The sequence below is a fragment of the Carya illinoinensis genome, chromosome 9, assembly GCF_018687715.1.
Source record: "Carya illinoinensis cultivar Pawnee chromosome 9, C.illinoinensisPawnee_v1, whole genome shotgun sequence".
NCBI lineage: Eukaryota > Viridiplantae > Streptophyta > Magnoliopsida > Fagales > Juglandaceae > Carya > Carya illinoinensis.
This window is the reverse complement of record NC_056760.1, coordinates 15,660,654-15,678,906: the sequence shown is the minus strand read 5'-3', so window position 1 is coordinate 15,678,906 and position 18,253 is coordinate 15,660,654. Positions and strand designations below refer to the sequence as shown.

The 18,253-nt window shown below is 34.7% G+C and overlaps 2 protein-coding genes across 9 annotated transcripts; one reads left to right on the top strand and one right to left on the bottom strand.

Moving 5' to 3' along the window:
• Nucleotides 1-896: 896 nt before the first annotated feature.
• LOC122277264 (cold-regulated 413 inner membrane protein 1, chloroplastic-like) lies at nt 897-3,456 on the bottom strand. 2 transcript variants are annotated; one of them, XM_043087204.1, is made up of 6 exons: nt 3,125-3,455; nt 2,893-3,018; nt 2,254-2,349; nt 1,955-2,019; nt 1,370-1,439; nt 897-1,255 (listed from the first exon to the last, which is right to left on the bottom strand). In XM_043087204.1, exons 1-6 carry the CDS (start codon nt 3,280-3,282, stop codon nt 1,090-1,092), a joined length of 681 nt encoding a protein of 226 aa, XP_042943138.1. In that variant the 5' UTR covers nt 3,283-3,455; the 3' UTR covers nt 897-1,089. The 2 variants fall into 2 exon arrangements, with proteins under 2 accessions (XP_042943138.1, XP_042943139.1); XM_043087205.1 differs by lacking the exon at nt 2,254-2,349 and having other exon boundaries at nt 3,125-3,456.
• Nucleotides 3,457-12,543: 9,087 nt separating this feature from the next.
• On the top strand, nt 12,544-17,171 carry LOC122277794 (mitochondrial inner membrane protease subunit 1). 7 transcript variants are annotated; one of them, XR_006229119.1, is made up of 7 exons: nt 12,545-12,730; nt 12,815-13,039; nt 13,963-14,073; nt 15,058-15,104; nt 15,231-15,293; nt 15,638-15,757; nt 16,395-16,637. XR_006229119.1 is itself a non-coding variant. In XM_043087949.1 (7 exons), exons 1-6 carry the CDS (start codon nt 12,620-12,622, stop codon nt 16,435-16,437), a joined length of 600 nt encoding a protein of 199 aa, XP_042943883.1. In that variant the 5' UTR covers nt 12,545-12,619; the 3' UTR covers nt 16,438-16,485; nt 16,891-17,171. The 7 variants fall into 7 exon arrangements, 4 of the variants coding, with proteins under 4 accessions (XP_042943885.1, XP_042943883.1, XP_042943887.1 ...); XM_043087949.1 differs by lacking the exon at nt 15,638-15,757 and adding an exon at nt 16,891-17,171 and having other exon boundaries at nt 16,395-16,485; XM_043087951.1 differs by lacking the exons at nt 15,638-15,757; nt 16,395-16,637 and adding an exon at nt 16,891-17,171 and having other exon boundaries at nt 12,544-12,730.
• Nucleotides 17,172-18,253: the final 1,082 nt, after the last annotated feature.

Genomic DNA, 18,253 nt, shown 5'->3' with positions numbered 1-18,253 from the left:
CATCACACACTAATTTAACATACCCTTACACGTATGTACGGTAAACAAGTCATTTTATAAAAGCATTATGCATGTATGCCCTCCAATGGAAGGCCCAAGTCACATGGCCTATACACTACCTACCCTTATCATTTATCAAAATGGGGTATCACAATCTCCCCCCTTATGTTCCCAACATCCTCGTTGGGCCAGTTCATCATAGGTAGCACGGTTCAAGTCCCACATTTCTAGTTGGGATAAGGCTCAAATACCATTTGTAAAGCCCCAATGGAAGGCCAAAGCCACATTACCTATACTCGAAAAGGACTAGTTAACGATACAATTGGAACCACATTAGAACATTACAAAGAGCAAGAACTTCATTCCCAAGCAATGTGGGATCCCAAACACTACCTACCCTAATCACTTATCATAATGGGGTATCACAACTAAAGAGAATAATTTTTATGCTCCAAGATGTATACAAACCATATGCTTGATACGTAAGTTGCATGCTTTCATTCATATGTCAAACCTACCAGTAATCCAATACAAAGTTGTGTCCCTTTAAACAACATTCTCTGCTAAGGGGTCAATTTCAATCAACCACAACAACCATGAAGTTGATTATGCGATAAACCTCAAGAAATCCATCGCTTAGGTTTTATATAATAGTGGCAAGGCCGCAATATATTACTAGACTTCTTGCACACCACTAGATGATTTTCCCAACTTCTAAACTGGCTGCCTAATAACCCATGAGAGAAAGAACAATATACTGACATATTTTTGGCATAGTTCTCTCCAATCTAAGGAAACCACATCTTTTTATAATCAATTCAAGAGCTTGCAAGAATTCAATCGGGATGGAGAAGCTGGCTTCAGCCAAAATAATGCGTAAGAGAAACCCAGAAATATTGAAAGCAATCCCACACAGGTCAAGAATACTTTAATTACAAATGCTTATTAAAGATGTCACACATACATCTTACAAAAAAGAAAGAACGGTCCATAAAACACGATTATTATGTTGTTTTAAGCGAGTGGGTCACAAGCTCAATAATTTACAGATGACTAAAACAAAATGCTATTTATAATTTTACATGAAATTCAGATCAAAAGTAAGCATGATACGGCAGTAATGAAGATAACGGCTAAGGTGGCAACAATTGAACCTTGGTCAAATGCTTTCTGCATGCTGCCTGCTCGTGAGAAATGCTGGAAAGCTAAATATCCCGCAATTACCAAGGCAATAATAGCACCTTCCTGAGTTCCACTGCCAATGAAAAAATGCAACATAAAAACTATAAAAGCTCACTTAAAAGGAGAGAAAAAGCTATGGAAGCCTGATTACTATCTCAGTTAGTCTCAAACAATGTTTTTTACATACCGTAGGTTCATAACCTGATGAGGAGCTAGAATCACCAACAGTAATGCTGCTAATGGTAACTCAAGTTCACCTAGAAACAAAAGAAGACAAATATAGGACCGTTTAGAAATTTCTCTAAACCAGACAATAACAGAGAGTAAAAGACGGAGGAAGAAATGTGAAGTGCAAACTTAAACAAGAATTTTAATTTCTTTTCATTCTTTGCTTTTATTCCTCACAGTTTTACTGTGAACATTTTCCTTTTCTTTTTTTTTTTCCTCAACAGGGGATTACACCATGACCTCTGCTTTAATAGTTCTTGACCAGATGTTTTGGCCCAAAACCCAAATCACAGTTGAGAATTTTGTAGAAGTAGCAAAGTAGTATACACATGCTCTTATACAAACCAAACTGGATTGAGTTTTGTCATAAGAATGTACAAACATATTATTTTTACATTAACATAAAGAGAAGTGAATTCTTCAATATTCCCAAAGCTTAGATGAAAAAAAAAAATTGTATATTAACGTCTGAAATACCATATCATGAAGTCTTGAGAAATTAATCATAAAAACTTTGTGTAATCTATAAATCAACAGTACCTACCAGGAATGAAGAAGAATAGACGGATGAGAAGTGCCAGGAATGCAGCCCAAAAACCATATTCTCCCCTGCAAAATTTTTTTATCTAAGTTTAAAAGGCTTCCTTGACCGGTTGACCTATATGATAAATGCTATTACATGCGATGGGAGACAACTTTTTTTTTTTTGATACGTACTATGGGAGAAATCTTAAGAACCAGCAAGCACAAACCCAATTAACTTTCAGTGAATCAATTAATTATTGGCATTGTAGTGTTTCTATTTAATAAGAGAAAGGCAGTTGAAATTTTTGGAAGGCTCACTTCATCCATGAGATGATACTTGCTGGAGCTTGCAGAGCAAATAAAGGAACAATAAACGATTTCTGAACAGCAGTGCCACTGGCAACCAATAACACCCTAAAAAAGTAATTAACATCCATCAGCATAACAGGGAAGTGAGTACATGCTAATATTTCTGTGGAAATGCTCAAACCATAAAACTATTAATCATTAGTGCTACGTAGAGCTTCTTGAAGCACTTCAATTCGAGAAAATTATAACAGGACCATAATTTTGATTGTAACTTGCTTTTCACAAGCAAAGATAAGTAGCAACGAGCATTTGCTTAAAGGTCGACATCAATATTTTACTTCAAATGCAGTCGTGTATTTCTTATGTAAAATAGCTGCATTCGAAAATAGTAAATAAATCAAGTTTGCATGCAACGACAAACTCGTAGGAAATCATATAATTTTTCTGATGAGAAAAAAAGAAAAGAAAAGCAATTTGTAATTTCAGAAAATCAAAATTCCTCGATTGAGTAAATTGGTTCTCGAAAGCTTTCATCGGAGAACTAACTTATGTGAAATCAAGTAGATACGTACTCGTACAAGTACATATGTACGCAGAAGTACGTATGAGTATACGAAAAGGTTTACGAGACTATGTTTAGAGGCATACGCAGACGAAACGGTGGAGATCCACTGGAGGGTACGAGGAGCCAGAGGCGCAGAATAACAAATCACACCGAGTCCCCTCTTCCTTTTTTCCGTCTTCATCACCTGTCCCTTATAATCCACCGAGAACCTGCAACAATATAATAAAAGGAGCAAATTCGATTATTTTCCGGGGGAATAAAAAAAAAGAAACTTGATATAATATTCTGGAAAATCCAAAATATATAAGACTGTACCTGAGGGGATTGTAGCTGAGTGAGCCAGAGCTTCGAGCGACATCGAAGAAGAGCTTGGGCGGACGACGCGGAGCGACAAGAGATGGAGATCCTTTGGTGCTGTTGTTGAACGGAGAGAAAGTTCTCAGCGAAGCTGAAGGGAGAGAGAGAGACGCCATCTTCTTACTGCCGGAGATCGAAGACAGTGTCAGTGACAGTGTTTATTTTTAATACGTTGGGGAAGGGTAATCTCCATTTTAAGGGCGTAGTGATGTCCCGTCGGGCCACAGGACCTTGGCAGTGTCGGTCATAGCGTACATAGAGCTAAAAGCCCGGTAATTCGAAGTCCGATCCGGGAGATGAGAGAAATAGTTTCTTATATAGTGTTGTCATTGATTTCGTCAAAGTATCTTTAAAATTTGATAAAAAAAAGAAATATTTTTTATAAATTCAAAATCTTTCTAATCATAAATTTATATTGAATTAGTTATTAAATTAATCAAAATAATAATATAGTATTATTTTTTAAATAATATTATTTTTATATTTTACAATTATGTTAATTAATAATTTAATTTGATACATAAATTATTATTTCCCAACTTAAATATAATGTGGCTCAAATAATTTAAGTAAATAAAATAACGGTTATAGAGATAAATAGCGGATCTTTAAATATGAAGAAACATTTACATTTAAGTTCTGTTTGGTCATTGAGAGTTCTCAAATGAAAATTTTGAATTTTAAGATTAAATATTAAAATATTATATTTTAATATTATTATTATTTTAGAATTTGAAAAAATAAGAAAAAAGTTAAATTATTTATTATATTTTGTATGGAGATTTGAAAAAGTTATAATGATGAGATGAGAATTTTATGTTTGAGATGAAAATTTTGTGTGTCCATTTGGCTATATAATGTAACTTATATCTTAAGTTTCTACCATTTGGCTATTCTAATATAGATAATGTATCTACATTTCTTGAAATTTTAAAGATGCACTGCTCTTAATGTATTTATTTATGCCTGTTCAATCTTATTTATCATAAAAATAAATTTCCTTTACCATATTTTTTAATAGAATCCACATTTTCAAGCTTCAATAAAAATATAATTAAATACACTTTTACAATCCAAATCTTTATATATTTCCAATTTTATTAATTGATATGATATATTTTAAATAATTTTATATATTTATTATTAAATAATGAGTTGCTTCAAATATATTAGATCAGTTCATGAATTTGTTTTGTTTTTCTCAAAATTTATAATATTTCAGCTGCTTGAAAGTTGCATGTGTTAGTGAAGGAGAACGCTTCGCTTGCTTAAAAGTAGCATGAGTTTGTGGAGAAAGATTGCTTTGCGCCTCAATTTGTGGGTCAAATATGCTGGACTCAATTTTTTAAATAGAGGGATTTTCAAGCTCATAAAGTTAACCTTTTTTTTTTTTACTTAATAATTAAGAAATATTTTTTTAATGTGTTTATAATTTTTTTAAAAGTAAAAAATAAAAATAAAAATATAATTTTAATTATCAACAAATTTATTCATTATCCTAATTCTCATCATCACATAATGTGGTATTAGATAATTAGTCTATAAGTAAAAAATAATAAATAATTTCCAATCATCTAACGCCACATTATAAGATGATAATGAACATTACTCTTTAATTATTGGTATAATGTGGGAGTCACATTTCTTGGTAATCCTAACATTGTCCTTTTCAATTACAATGGACATGATGCAAGATGGTAATTATCTAAAGAGGTTGTTTGTATAGTGAGATGAGATGAGATGGTTTTAGATGAAAGTTTAAAGTTAATAAAATATTGTTATAATATTATTATTATTATTTTGAGATTTGAAAAAATTGAATTATTTATTATATTTTATGTGAGAAATTTGAGAAAGTTGTAATAATGAGATAAAAAAAGATGAGATAATTTCTTAATCCAAACGTATCCAATTGTGTGAATTAGAGATCTCAAGATTGGTAAATTTAAATTTGAGATTTTAAATTAATATTAAAATTTAAAAATCTTAAATAGAAGATCAATAAATTTATAAAATAGATTTTACAATATTTATTATTATTTTTATAAATATTTTAGACAACAAGAAATTATCGTACGTTATGTAAAGAGCTTATCAGTGAAGTTCTTACTTGAGGTTTATGGTTAAGTTATTAACTCTAGGACATTGGAGTTGAGTGTGACATTTACTGACTTTGATTGCGTGGGGAATCTTGATTTAAAAACTTGGGGTCATCTCATCTGTGATGGAATTCCTAAAAGCCTTCAAGCCCTCAATCTGAACCTCTAAGCTTGATTCTTTGGATAGAAAGATGACAATACCACGACACCAAGTTAAGAACCAAACAAAACTTGATTCTATGATTCATAAAAAGACATCTAAATATGAAATGAGCTCAGCTTGATGTAACAATAACCTTGGTTCAAGTGGTAAAAGTTTATTGATAAAGATCGAGCACTACTACAAAGTACAAACATAACCATCTGCCATCTATCTGGTGGCCTACTCATCGACCACTATGCATTGGCCGAACTCATTTGGAACACTTTGGTTTAACGTAAACTCATAAAAATCGTTTTTCCTTTATGGTAAACTACTTGCTTGCATGGAGAAGAACGAGTAGCAAAAACTTGAAACATTGGTAGACGTAAATCTGCTTTGTTATGCACTTTTCTCTCTTTTATTGGTAAATGTAAATCTACTTTTCTCTCTTTGTTCAAAGTCTTTTCCTTTTATTTGTTTTCCTTATATTTGAGTTGATCTCCTAAGCCTTCTTCCATTTTTATTTTGTATATCATTTTCTTAAATCCAATTTGGTCTTCCAATTTGGTTTTCTTGTTGCTTGTGGAATCTAATTTGAAATATTACAAGATACCAATACTAAATCATGTCCTCATATAAGTACAAATGTTCAAGATATGAGCATCTGGGATTTCTTTCAAGATTAAGTTATGTTTCACTATATCATTTCTTCCAACAAATATAACTACAACTCAAGTATTTGCAGTCTAGTTCAAGGATACAATGGAGCAGTTTTTAGGCTTTTTTTTTTTTGTATATTGGAGAATACATTGAGTATTGATACATTGATGAACAAGTTTTACATATGTATTGTTTATGAACTGAATTCTCTAAAGCCAAACTTAATAAATATAACTATTAATTACACCTTTGAGAGTGACATATCATCTATCAACATTATATTACAAATTAAAACAAGACATCCCACTTCACATTCTAAGAGTACTTTTTACAAATACTCGTCCTATAGTTTCAACTAGATCAACAACAACAGATTATTTCATACATAACACTAGATTACAAACATCATAAAAATGTTATTTCATAAAAAAATTTCTTAAATTATTCTCTCTTATTGGGAACCCATAGTTGCACTGCTTCTTTTTGTTCTAGTAGTTATTGTTGTCTTTTTTTATTTTACAACTAGTATTCCCTTTTTTATTTTAAAGAGCCAGTAGCCATATACAAAGCAACCTCGTCCCGAATTTATTAAAAAACCATCACTTGTAGCTGAAGAATACCATAGGAAACATCGTGACACTTGGGACTTACAAAAATCTATCAAATAACCCAAAAGAGCCAAGTGCCCAAACAACCAAAACCAAAACCTCTACCAAAAACCCTTATGCAAAAGAGGAAACTAAAAACATGCCAAAACACAAGACAAAATCCAACATACAATTACTTCCTAATAGAAGGGATACCCAACGCATCCAGTCTAATAATACTCCTCAATAATCTAGGAATGTCATCACCAGAAACAAAATCCCAATTCAAACCCACTTCTTCTCTCCTTGCCAAATAATCCGCTGCTTGATTGCCTTCTCTGAATTGATGTACCACTTGAAAGTGGACTCCATCAAGTTCCTAAAGAAGAGCATCCCAATAATCTCAAAAATACCATAAATTACAGTCTCGCTTCTTTACCCAATCCACCACAACCTTGGAATCTCATTCCAAAATTATATTCCGATAATCCATTTCTTTGCATAGTCGTATCCCTTGGAGTAAAGCTCTTAATTCAGCCTCATTATTGGTCCCGAAACTATAGTGAGGAGAAAAACTCGTCTTTATCCAGCCTCGATGATCCTGCAATACTCCACCCTCACCATAGTTTCCTGGGTTCCCACGGCAACTACCGTCGACATTAAGCTTCCACCAACCAAGCGGTGGCTTTGACCAAACAACTTGAACTAGTTTACATGTTGCCTAGAGCGTTACGTTAACGTCGAAAGCACTAAGAATCTGTACATCAACTGTGGAAAGCCTCTTGTCATGCATGTCATTTACCAAAATCCCCAACCATAACCAAACGAATCTCCATACCTCCACTGCACTGCCCTGAACTCCCTCCATCTGAGCTCGGCATCGTCGACACCATAAGCACCATGTTAATATGCTCGGTAGAAGGCCAATTAAAACTCCCGATTTTTTCCATTTTCTTGCACACACTAGCCATGCTTCCACTCAATGCCACTAGGTTCAGGTTGTTAAACATGTTATGTCCAACGTCAAAGAGGCTAGACGCCATACTTGCTCGGCGACTTGTCCAGAAGAAAGAACATGATCCAGAGATTCTGTCTGTGGGACTTAACAGCAGTCACATTTTGAGGCCATGGCCACTCCACGGGACTGCACCAGGGAATCCGTCGCTAGCACATCTTGGGATTTTTATTTTTTGATTCTTTTTCTTTTCACATTTTTTTAATATTTTTAAAAAAGAAAAAAATACACTAATACACTAAAAATCATTTCCTCAATCATTAAATAAATTTTTTTTTTTGATGAGCAATCAAATGGAGCGGTCACATTGGGGCGGGAAAGTTGTATTTTCCTTCCTGTTATTTTTGTAACAGGACCCAAGCCACACCTAACATGTCTCTCTCTCTCTCTCTCTCTCTCTCTCTCTCTCTCTCTCTCTCTCTCTCTCTCTCTCTCTCTCTCTCTCTCTATATGGAACACTTTCTATTTTTTGCTCCAACTTTCAGCTTAATGCTATCTGTGTATCCTGGAGATGCCTCAACTCAAGTCCTCTTTCAGCCACAAGACTGCAAATATATTTCCAAGCCACCCATTTTTTTTTTTTTTTTTTTTATCTTTCCCATCGGACTCACCCCAAAAGAAGGAGCTTATCATCTTGTAGATCTTATTGATAGTTGCTTGAGGGACCTGTAAAACAGCAAAAAGGTGAAGAGCCATGCTAGATATAATATGATGTAATAAAACTAGTTTCCCTTCAGTAGACAGGAGCCGCATCTTCCAACCACTGATTTTTTGTCTCACTTTATTCACCATGCCTTCAAGATATGATTACTTGAGATGACCCAGGATAATGGGCACCCCAAGGTATTGAAAAGGGAAATGCCCCTCCATGAAACCAGTGCTATGTAAAAGATGCTACTTACGAGTAAGAGAAATTTTATTCAAACAATACAAAGCGGACTTATGTTTATTGATATCATGTCTTGACTAGCTTTTATATTGGCGCAAAATCCTTAGAAGCATGCGAACCGACCTTTGACTCCCATTAAAAAAAAATAACTATATCATTAGCATACATTAAATGAGAAATAATATGCATACCTCAAGCCTGATGAAAATGTTCAAATCTATACTCAGCCACACTTCGTTGAATCATCCTGAAAATGACCTCTTGCTGGATAATAAACAAATAAGATGATAGAAGATCACCTTGATGAAGACCACGGCCTCCCGGAAATAAGCCCTTAATTGTCTCATTCATCATAGTTGAATACCAAGGACTTGAAATACAAAAATGGATCAAGTCACATAACTAGGAAGAAAAACCAAACCTCAGCATGACCTTCATCAAATAATTCCAATCCACACGATCATATGTTTTCGCCATATCTACTTTTAACATAATGTTTCCGCCATGATTTCTTTTATTAATAAAGTGAATCATTTCCTGAGTAAGACTAATATTTTTAAAGATACTTCTACTAGGAATAAAAGCTCCTTGCTCTAAAGAAACCAGGTGAGGCAAGAGACCCGTTAAGTGATTTACAATTATCTTGGAGCAAATTCTATAAAAGACAGAGTAGAGGCTGATGAGATGGAACATATCAAAACCTGTTGAAGAATCCACCTTTGGTATTAAAACCAAATATGAAGCAATAAAAAAATTTGGAAGATGCTTGGATGCAAAGAATTCCAACACTACATTCCACAAATCAATTTTAACCACCCCCAACAATTCTTATAAAATCTAGAACCAAAACCATTAGGACCATGAGCATTATGAACCGGAATTGAAGACAAAGTAGCAAAAACTTCCTCTATTGTAAGCGCACTAACAAGGGAACTATTCTCATCCTCAAAAATGACCTGATCAATAAGAAATTTAAGATTAGGCTGCTCAACCAGCAGATCCCCCTAGAGAAAAGATGAGAAAAAATCTATTGCACCTTGGTGAATGCTCTTCAAAGACTCAAAAACCACATCAGTTGAACACATTTCCGACACACACTTACGCCTTTTATTAGCTAAGCAAGCATGAAAAAATGTTGAATTTCGGTCACCATCTACCTCCCACTTTAGCTTAGCCATTTGAGCCAAACGAGTCTCTTCTTGACGCCTCCAAGTTGCCAATTCTGAGATTGCCACATGTAGCTCTCTTTCTAGGTCTTCCTCCCAATTTAATTGAAGTTGTTGTTCAAGTTTCTCAACCTGTTTTTTAAGAGTAACAATACGACCCAAAGTATGATAAAGACCCTTTTATTCCAATCCTGCAATGCCACCTTAGTCCGTTTTAACTTCATAATCAAATTCTAAATGGCTGAATCATTAGCTCGAGAAACCCAAGCAGTTTGAACACAATCCAAAAAATTATGGTGATCCACCCACATCTATTGGAATCGAAAAGGGGTTGGACCATAAGAAAAATAGTCTTTCTTGAACTCAATAAACATGGGAGTATGATCAAAAGTAAATCATGACAGGTATGAACAAATAGTATTAGGAAATAACGAAAGAAAATGAGCATCCATAAGAACACGGTCCAACCATGCCCAAGAATAGGTAAGACCAGATTGCCCATTGCACCAAGAATAAGCACTCCCCTTTGATGCCATTTCAATCAAATCTCCATGTTGAATCTAGTTATTAAAATCCTCCATAACAATAAGAGGGTGAGGCCTACCTCTTCTTCGTTCTGAATCATTACGGATAATATTAAAATCACCAATAAAAATACAAGTCTAAACCCAAAATTTGAGTACTGAAATCATTCCACGATTCACGCCGTTTAGCCATAGTGCATTTTGCATAGATCACTATAAGCAAAAACTTCTTAGCTCCTTCGTCTACTTTGAGAGAAACAAATTGCCCTCCCATTCAAGCCAAACTCACCTCGAGAAAACTATCCCAAAAAATCCATATTCCCCACCCCCCCCCCCCCCCCCAACCTCATTTGAAATGAAATTATCAAATTTCAAAACACATGCCAATCTTCGAGCAACATCAAATTTTGAAAAAGTTTCAAAATAGCAACAATTTTCAGCTTCAACTTACTAAACAACTATTTTAATCTACCTTTAGAGGTCTCAACCCCACTAATATTCCATACAAAAATGGGATAAATCATTGAGAATGATTTGAAAATCGGGCAAGAACTTGAGAAGAGCTTCTCATTTTAACAAACATTTTTTTCTTATACTTCCTTTTACTTTCATTAACCTCAGATTCTGTCAAATAATCTGTAAATCTGCTTCCGGCTTCGAAACAATAGCATCCAAAATAGGCGGCTCCTCAATTGGCTCATCATCAGGTTCCTCATCATCCAACTCAACTTCCCGAACCATAATTGGAACAACAGGCTTACACCTTTCACTCGCCATAATCAGTGGGTCATTATCTGCCATAGAAGATTGTCCCATCACAATTCCCATGACCGAGTTCATGGCACACATTGGAGCACTTGGTTCCGCATCAATATCCATAGTGGTATTTGTTTCAAAAATTACCTAAACCTTCCCAACGGGATCTAACTGCAGCACTAATGTTTCTAAAACAAGCTCCGAAGCACCTTTTTTCTGTGAGATACCACTGCAGAATCGGACGGAGGCTCATCCACAACTACACTCAGATTCGTCTCAAGAACCACAATAAGTTCCGCATTCTCGTTAGTGAGTTTATGCCATTTCTTCCATGCTCGAGCCTTCCCCATCTTCTCAATTTTGTTTGCTCGACAAGTCTTTGAATTATGGCATTGCATGTGACACTTACAACATTAAAATCACAATATCTATAAAAATTATAAAACTAACTACAAGTCCCAAAATATAATCCAGATAATAAAAATATTGAAATTAAAATTCTAACAATTTTACTTATAAATATAAGGGTATAATTATAACTTTAACTTTTTTAACGTGTTATAATGGGTTGATCCGTTATCAACACGTTAAACAATCGTGTCTTAACGGATCAATCCGTTTTGACCTGAACCTATTAAAACTAAACTCTAACTTGCTATTATCGTTTCGTATTTGTGTTAGATTAACAGGTCATGTAACATATTGCTACTCCTAAAAAGAGGTTAGAGATAAGAGGAGAGAGAAAATGGCGAATGAGAGAGAGGTAGAAAAAGAAAATTGTATACCTAAAACAAGAAACTAACAGATTTAATAAAAAAAAAAAGAAAAATTACTATAACAGTTAAATAGTTACTTATTATAATAGAATAGATATATATATATATGAGTTTTATTACATACAAGCAAAGTTGCAAACTAATCTGTATACCAATACTGATTCCTTTATATTTAAAATTTAAATTAGTACTATTTTCAATAAAATCTACTTTTTGACCAATTATATTAGATTGATACACATATTAGTGCACACTTATACTTGCAACTAGATTTTTTCTTTATATATTACTGCCTCTTTCTTCCAAATTCTATATCCTATTTTCAAGGCCACCTTTTCATTTATAGAATACTCAAAATGGTCCAGAGGTGATCAATGATTCAATATTCTCTTCAGTTTTTAATTCAATCTGATGGCTGCCTTAGTATTTAATGAGAATAGAGTAAAAGAGTATTTAGAAATAACATTTTTCTTTGTTTAAAAGAAAAATTATATTCATTATCTTTACACCATTAAACTATATATACGTTTTTATTATTATTTTTTTCTTAATAGATATATGGTATAAGGATGATGATCAGAACATTTATTAAACAGTGACTTTTCGACGGTTGAAGTTTATCAATCGTAATCCCAATCAGGAAATTATTATGCAGTATCAATTCTCAAGGTTGCTTTTGCAAGACTGGGCCCACAAAGATCTCCTTCTAAAGCCCAATCTGGGCCTTTTAAGCCCGACGAAGCTGTTACCTACATAGCTACCGCAAGTTTCGGTCACAACCTAAATACGCTTTTTCACAGAGAGAGAGAGAGAGAGAGAGAGATACGGTGTTGAGGAAGATGTGGCACTATAGGAGCATAGTGAGAGAAGCATGGCATCGAACCATGGCGGTGGCCAACTTCCTCTGCGGCCTTCACGTCACCAACACTTACCTCTGTACTGCCGCCCTTGTAAGTAGAAACAACCTGTTCCCTCTTTGTGGCAACCAAAACGGACCAGAAGTATTGAAATGATGGATGATCTTGTGCTTGCAGGCCTACGGTCCCAGCATGCTCCCGACCTTCAATCTTACCGGTGATCTGTTCCTTGCCGAGCGGCTCTCCACCCGATTTGACAAGGTGCGACCCGGAGATGTCGTCCTCGTACGGTCTCCTGAGAATCCTCGGAAGTTGATAGTGAAGCGCTTGCTGGGAATGGAGGGTGATTCTGTCACGTACGCTGTCGACCCCAAGAACAGTTCTAGATGCAACACTGTCGTGGTATGATCAATGTACCTTTTTCTTTTTCCATTTCTTTTTTTTGGGTTTTGTTTTGCTAGGTATGGTTTTCTGTTCGATGGGTTTGATCTCTTCCGCTAGTGATTTTGAGGATTGGATATGTCCTGTTTTATCTGGGATAGTTATTCGGTGAATGGGTTTTTTCTTTTATTTTTTCTTTTTTTAATAAGTAAAAAGGAAATATATTAGATCAAGAAAAGGGCAAGGCCCGAGTACACAGGGGTATACAAAGAGCCTTGCTACAGGCTAAGAGCTGCGAAGAGCAGCTTAAAGTTCAGTAAAGGAAGTGCCATTCAGTACAATAGAAGAAGCCCATAATACTTAAGTGTGGTAAAAGAAATCCCTAAACCCTTCCGGAGAACGCTCCTTATCCTCAAAACAACGACTATTCCTTTCGTTCCAGGTGCACCACATTAGACAAAGTGGCACCATTTTCCAAATATCTGCAATCTGCCCCTTGCCCCGGATTCCTCTCCAACATGCCAAAAGTTCAATCACATTCGGTGAATGGGGTTTTAAGGTTGGTTTTTCTCAGGTTTACCCTAGTTGGGTACTTCTCATCATCTCATGTACCCTTCCTGCGTACTTGGGCTATCCCTCGTTTTCTTATGAATAAAACTCATTGCCTATAAAAAAAGGCTGGTTTCTTTTTTGTTGCCTTAATGGTTTGGGAGGTTTCCACTTTTCTCTTTTCTATTTTATGTATTTTTCTGACTTTTACTTCACTGGTAAAGAGATTGTGATTTTTCTTCCAAATTTATTTTTCTTCCAAATTTATTGCTATTATTATTATTATTATTTGCTCCTAAGGGGCGCGTGTGTGGTGTTTTTGTTTTTAATTTTCTTGTTGAGCTTATATGCTGTGCTATGTTATGATAGTGTTGCTCATCTTCCTATCTCTATAGGTTCCAAAGGGACATGTTTGGATTGAGGGAGACAACATCTATGCCTCAAGAGATTCAAGACAATTTGGGCCTGTTCCTTATGGCCTACTCGAAGGCAAAGCATTTTGCAAGGTGTATTTTCCTTCTGTAGACCCTTTTATGTTGAATTGAAGCTTTAATTAGTAAAATTCACTCTAGCCACAAAAATGAGACAAAATAACAGATGGTCAGCATGGTCTTATTTATTTTCTTTCACGATGATTGGTTATTTAGGATATCTGATGTACAGGAAGAGTCATGGACTTTCATTCCCCTTTTCATTAACATATTGAATGGCGTTGCTCAAGTAACGTACCAATTTGGTTCTGTGCCAATTTGGTTCTGAGATTGGATATAATCCTTTGCCTTGGTTTTCAATGAATTTACAAGAAATAAATCATGGAAGATTCAGTTCTAGTTGACTAAACTAGAATACATATTAAATTGGTAGTCTGAAGATATACATTGTGGGGGGTCAGGATAGGTTGGCTTAAATTCAAAATATATGAAACATTTCTTAAATAGAAGCTCAAGCATGACTGTAGTAGTAAAAATTAATGGCCAACTAATGCACATTGAATACACTTTTTTGTTACGTTGGATTGCATGTGGTGGTTAAGCAGGATGTTTGTAATTAGAGAGTGCATTTAATTTGTTTATTATTTCTGATTACTAGTTAAAGGGAACAAAAAGATTATGTATGCATGTATGTGCAAGCATATCCTTGCGTATATCTATCAATGCATGCATGTTTTTTTGTATGTAAGTAGGAATGCATGTATGTATCTGTTTGTATAGTATAAGAATTATCTTTTGTGAAAGACCACATTTAGTCTTATACACCAAAAAGACTAGTCAATGTTACAATTGAAACATTTTGGAATTATTATAAATTACAAGAACTTCTCCATTCAAAATGTTGGATCTCATTCACCATCCTCACATACTAAATCGTTAGTATCATATGCTCCCTTAATAAGTCCTTCATGTTCTTGTTAGGCCTTTCCTTTGTAGGTATGGCCATCGACGCAATTAGGATATCATCTTAATTGAGTGATTGAAATGATCTCTTGCTAGATTTTAGAAGCTGAGGCCCATGTGATGACCTCTGGGACTTTCGTGTTGTAAGTTGAGGCAGCCAAAAAGACATAATATTGTGCAGAAGAGCTATCTTTTCTTAGATTTTACCATTCCAATTCTATGATTGCAAGGGGTTTCTTTTTTTAGATCTCTGCTCATTTTGTCTGTAGATATGGCCACCTAAAGAATTTGGTTCCTTGGGACAAGCGGAATGAAGAATCCAGATCTATAAGGTACTCTTTATACGCAATCATACCTTTGAACCACCATTTAGGAATGCATGTATTTCTGTAAGCTTCATTGTCATGGCTCATGTGCTTAATTATGAGGCCTTATTGTAAAAGATGCAGCTGCAGTTGCAGTTATTGTTCTATAGACAAATATAAAAGCTTATCTTCCTCACAAGTAACTATAAAAAAATAAAAAATAAAAAATCTTCACAAGTAATCATAAGTAAAATTCTTTTAGTTTTTTAGTTTGACTGTATATGCAAACATCGTCTTACACTTTCTTGCTTGCTTTTTAAACTTCTCTTGCCGCATACAGTTCTAGCTGTTGATATACCTCTATTTAACAGGGTGTAGAACAACAATGTTTCGTTTAGCAAAAAAAAAACAACAATCTTTCTGTGAGGGATTGTCAATGTCAGAGTCTTTGGTTTTATGATGAAAGAAGCCAATGTTTTAGTTGCAGTTAGGTAAAGTATGTAAAACCTTTTTCCGTCTTCTATATTATCACAATAATGTTAATACAATTTGCTTTTTCTAAACAATTTGGTTTTGTAAAACAAAGATCTAATGCTTTTATAGAAAAAGCAAATTGTTTCGATAATCTAATTCTTTTATAGAAAAAGCAAATTGTTTCTATAAAAGCATTAGATCTTTGTGTTACGAAACCAAATTCTTTTTTTATGAAGAGAAAATTATGTTAGTTCTGGCTTTTAATAGAATGGTGGTTAGAGTGGAGAAAATGATGTGAGAGGAAAGGAAGGGGCAATGATTTCTACATTTTGTGAAGTTTATTTAAAACCAAACTGGAAGGTTGGTAGGATAAACGTATATACAGATTGCTTTGCATTGTAAATCTCTAATATTAAGAAATTTTGTGATTATTATGCCTAGTATCCAAGAAAAATGGCCAATGCCATTACCTTCCCAGCGGTTCACTGCAAAAGCCATTAGGACTTAAATGGAAATAAAAGTTCTGATGGATTAGTAGCAAATGGAGATCGTGAAGAACCTTCATGGGTTCTCACCATTTGTTTGTTCCTATCTCACTTTATTTTCTTTATCTTTCCTAACTTTAGAAATTAATTTGTCAAATGCATGTTGCAGGCTTTTTGTAGCTGCTTTCCGTGATCTGATACTATTGAGCTAGTTCTGTTTGGTGTCCTGCACATTCTTTCTCGTTAATCACATGAACCATGTAAGCACTTCTAAGATTTAGGCGACTTTCTTATGTGTCATAAAGGTTATTATTTTTTTGGTCAAATTGGCAATATTTTCTTTTCTTTAATTTCTTTATCTTTCCTAACCTGAGAAATTAATTTGTCAAATGCATGTTGCACATTTTTTGTACGCTTGGCATGGGTTGTGTTTCACGTCTCCTGAAAATCTTTTGTGAAAAAAGGAGGATAAGATTTGAAAATTCGTATTTGTTTTTTTTCCTTGAGCTTTCTCACTTATCAACATCAGAGAGAGAGAGAGAGAGAGAGAGAGAGAGAGGAGGCTTTTGGAGTTCATGTTCTTTCAACATTAAGTATAAAATTGATCGTGGATAATAGGCTAAATTAACAATTGATATAATCATTGAGAACTTTTGGAAATACAGGTACCATCTACCCTACATCTGCAGTTCATTAGAGTAACCTGTTTGGAGAGGCGAATTATCAGCTCTGTTATAGTATTTGGATTTTATACTTGTTCAGGATGTTTGTTGGATCGCAACGGATTTTATGTATGAAGTCAATTAGATTCATTTTATTTTGGTGAGCTCATATTTCTTGTTTTTTTGATAAGTAATGTGAGCTCATACTGAAAGATCATTGGCTCCTATATTTTCATTTATTTTTGTTAATTGCAAAATCAGTATTTAAGGTTTTCATGTTTTAACTTTGTACAAATCAAAAATTAGGTTTTCAGCTTTTGGAAAATAGATACTTGAACTTCAAAAAACTTGCAATTAGGTATCTTGTCAATCCCTTGTTAAAAAAAAATAATAAGAAATTGCCACACGACATAGTACGCCATGCATTAGTCTTTGATTGCTTAAAGATAGGCCTGTGCAGATGACCCGGCACCCAGACTGGCCTGAGTTGTCTGACTTGCCTGACTCGACACATGACTGTTACTACAGATTGGTTCGCCAATCCGACCGAGAATAGATGGGTTTATATTTTGGTGTTAAATCGATCGACTATTGTGGGTGAGCAGCGATTACGCATCTAGGCCACGAGATCCCACATGACCTTGTAGCGAGCGAAGGCCATGGATTGTGAGGCTCCAAGACTACCATGCGGCGGCAATGTTGAGGGCAAGGTCGGAGGAGGAAGAGGAGTGAGCAAAGCCCATGGATTGTCTCATCCCTCTTACTTTTCAAAAATAAAAAAAGCCCACACCCACAAACAAGAAATACTGGAAAATGAGTTTTTTTGTTTTTTTTCTTCGTCACTCTCCCATATTTTCTACTCCTAATAATTTTAGAATTCGACAAAAAATAAAAATTCTAATTAAATTCTATGTCTCTTAGAGAGATCTTGACGAGGAGAATAATGTTTAGCGAATGACAAAGGATTTGATGCAAAGAAACCCTCTCTCAATCTTTATATGCTCAGTCAAAATTGCTTCCTAATTGTAGGTTCTGATCTCTCTCTTTCGTAGACATAGAAGCTCAGGAGAAAAATCACCGAAGGCACAGAAAAGATAGTGATTCAATTGATTATTACGCATATTTCATTATGTTTGCAGGAATATCTTTCTAGACCAATCACACGATCTTTCATCCCTCTTAACTTTCAGAAAGAAAAAACTATTATCAAAACCCCCAAGCAACAAGTACCAAGAATGGAGCTATGTTTAATTTTTATTTTTATTTTTTTTCCCGTCACTTTCCCAAGAAAATGTCAGCTGGACTCGGAAAATGTAGCAAAATTTGTCACATTGTGAGACTTTGCTGCTGTGAAGGTGGACCTAAC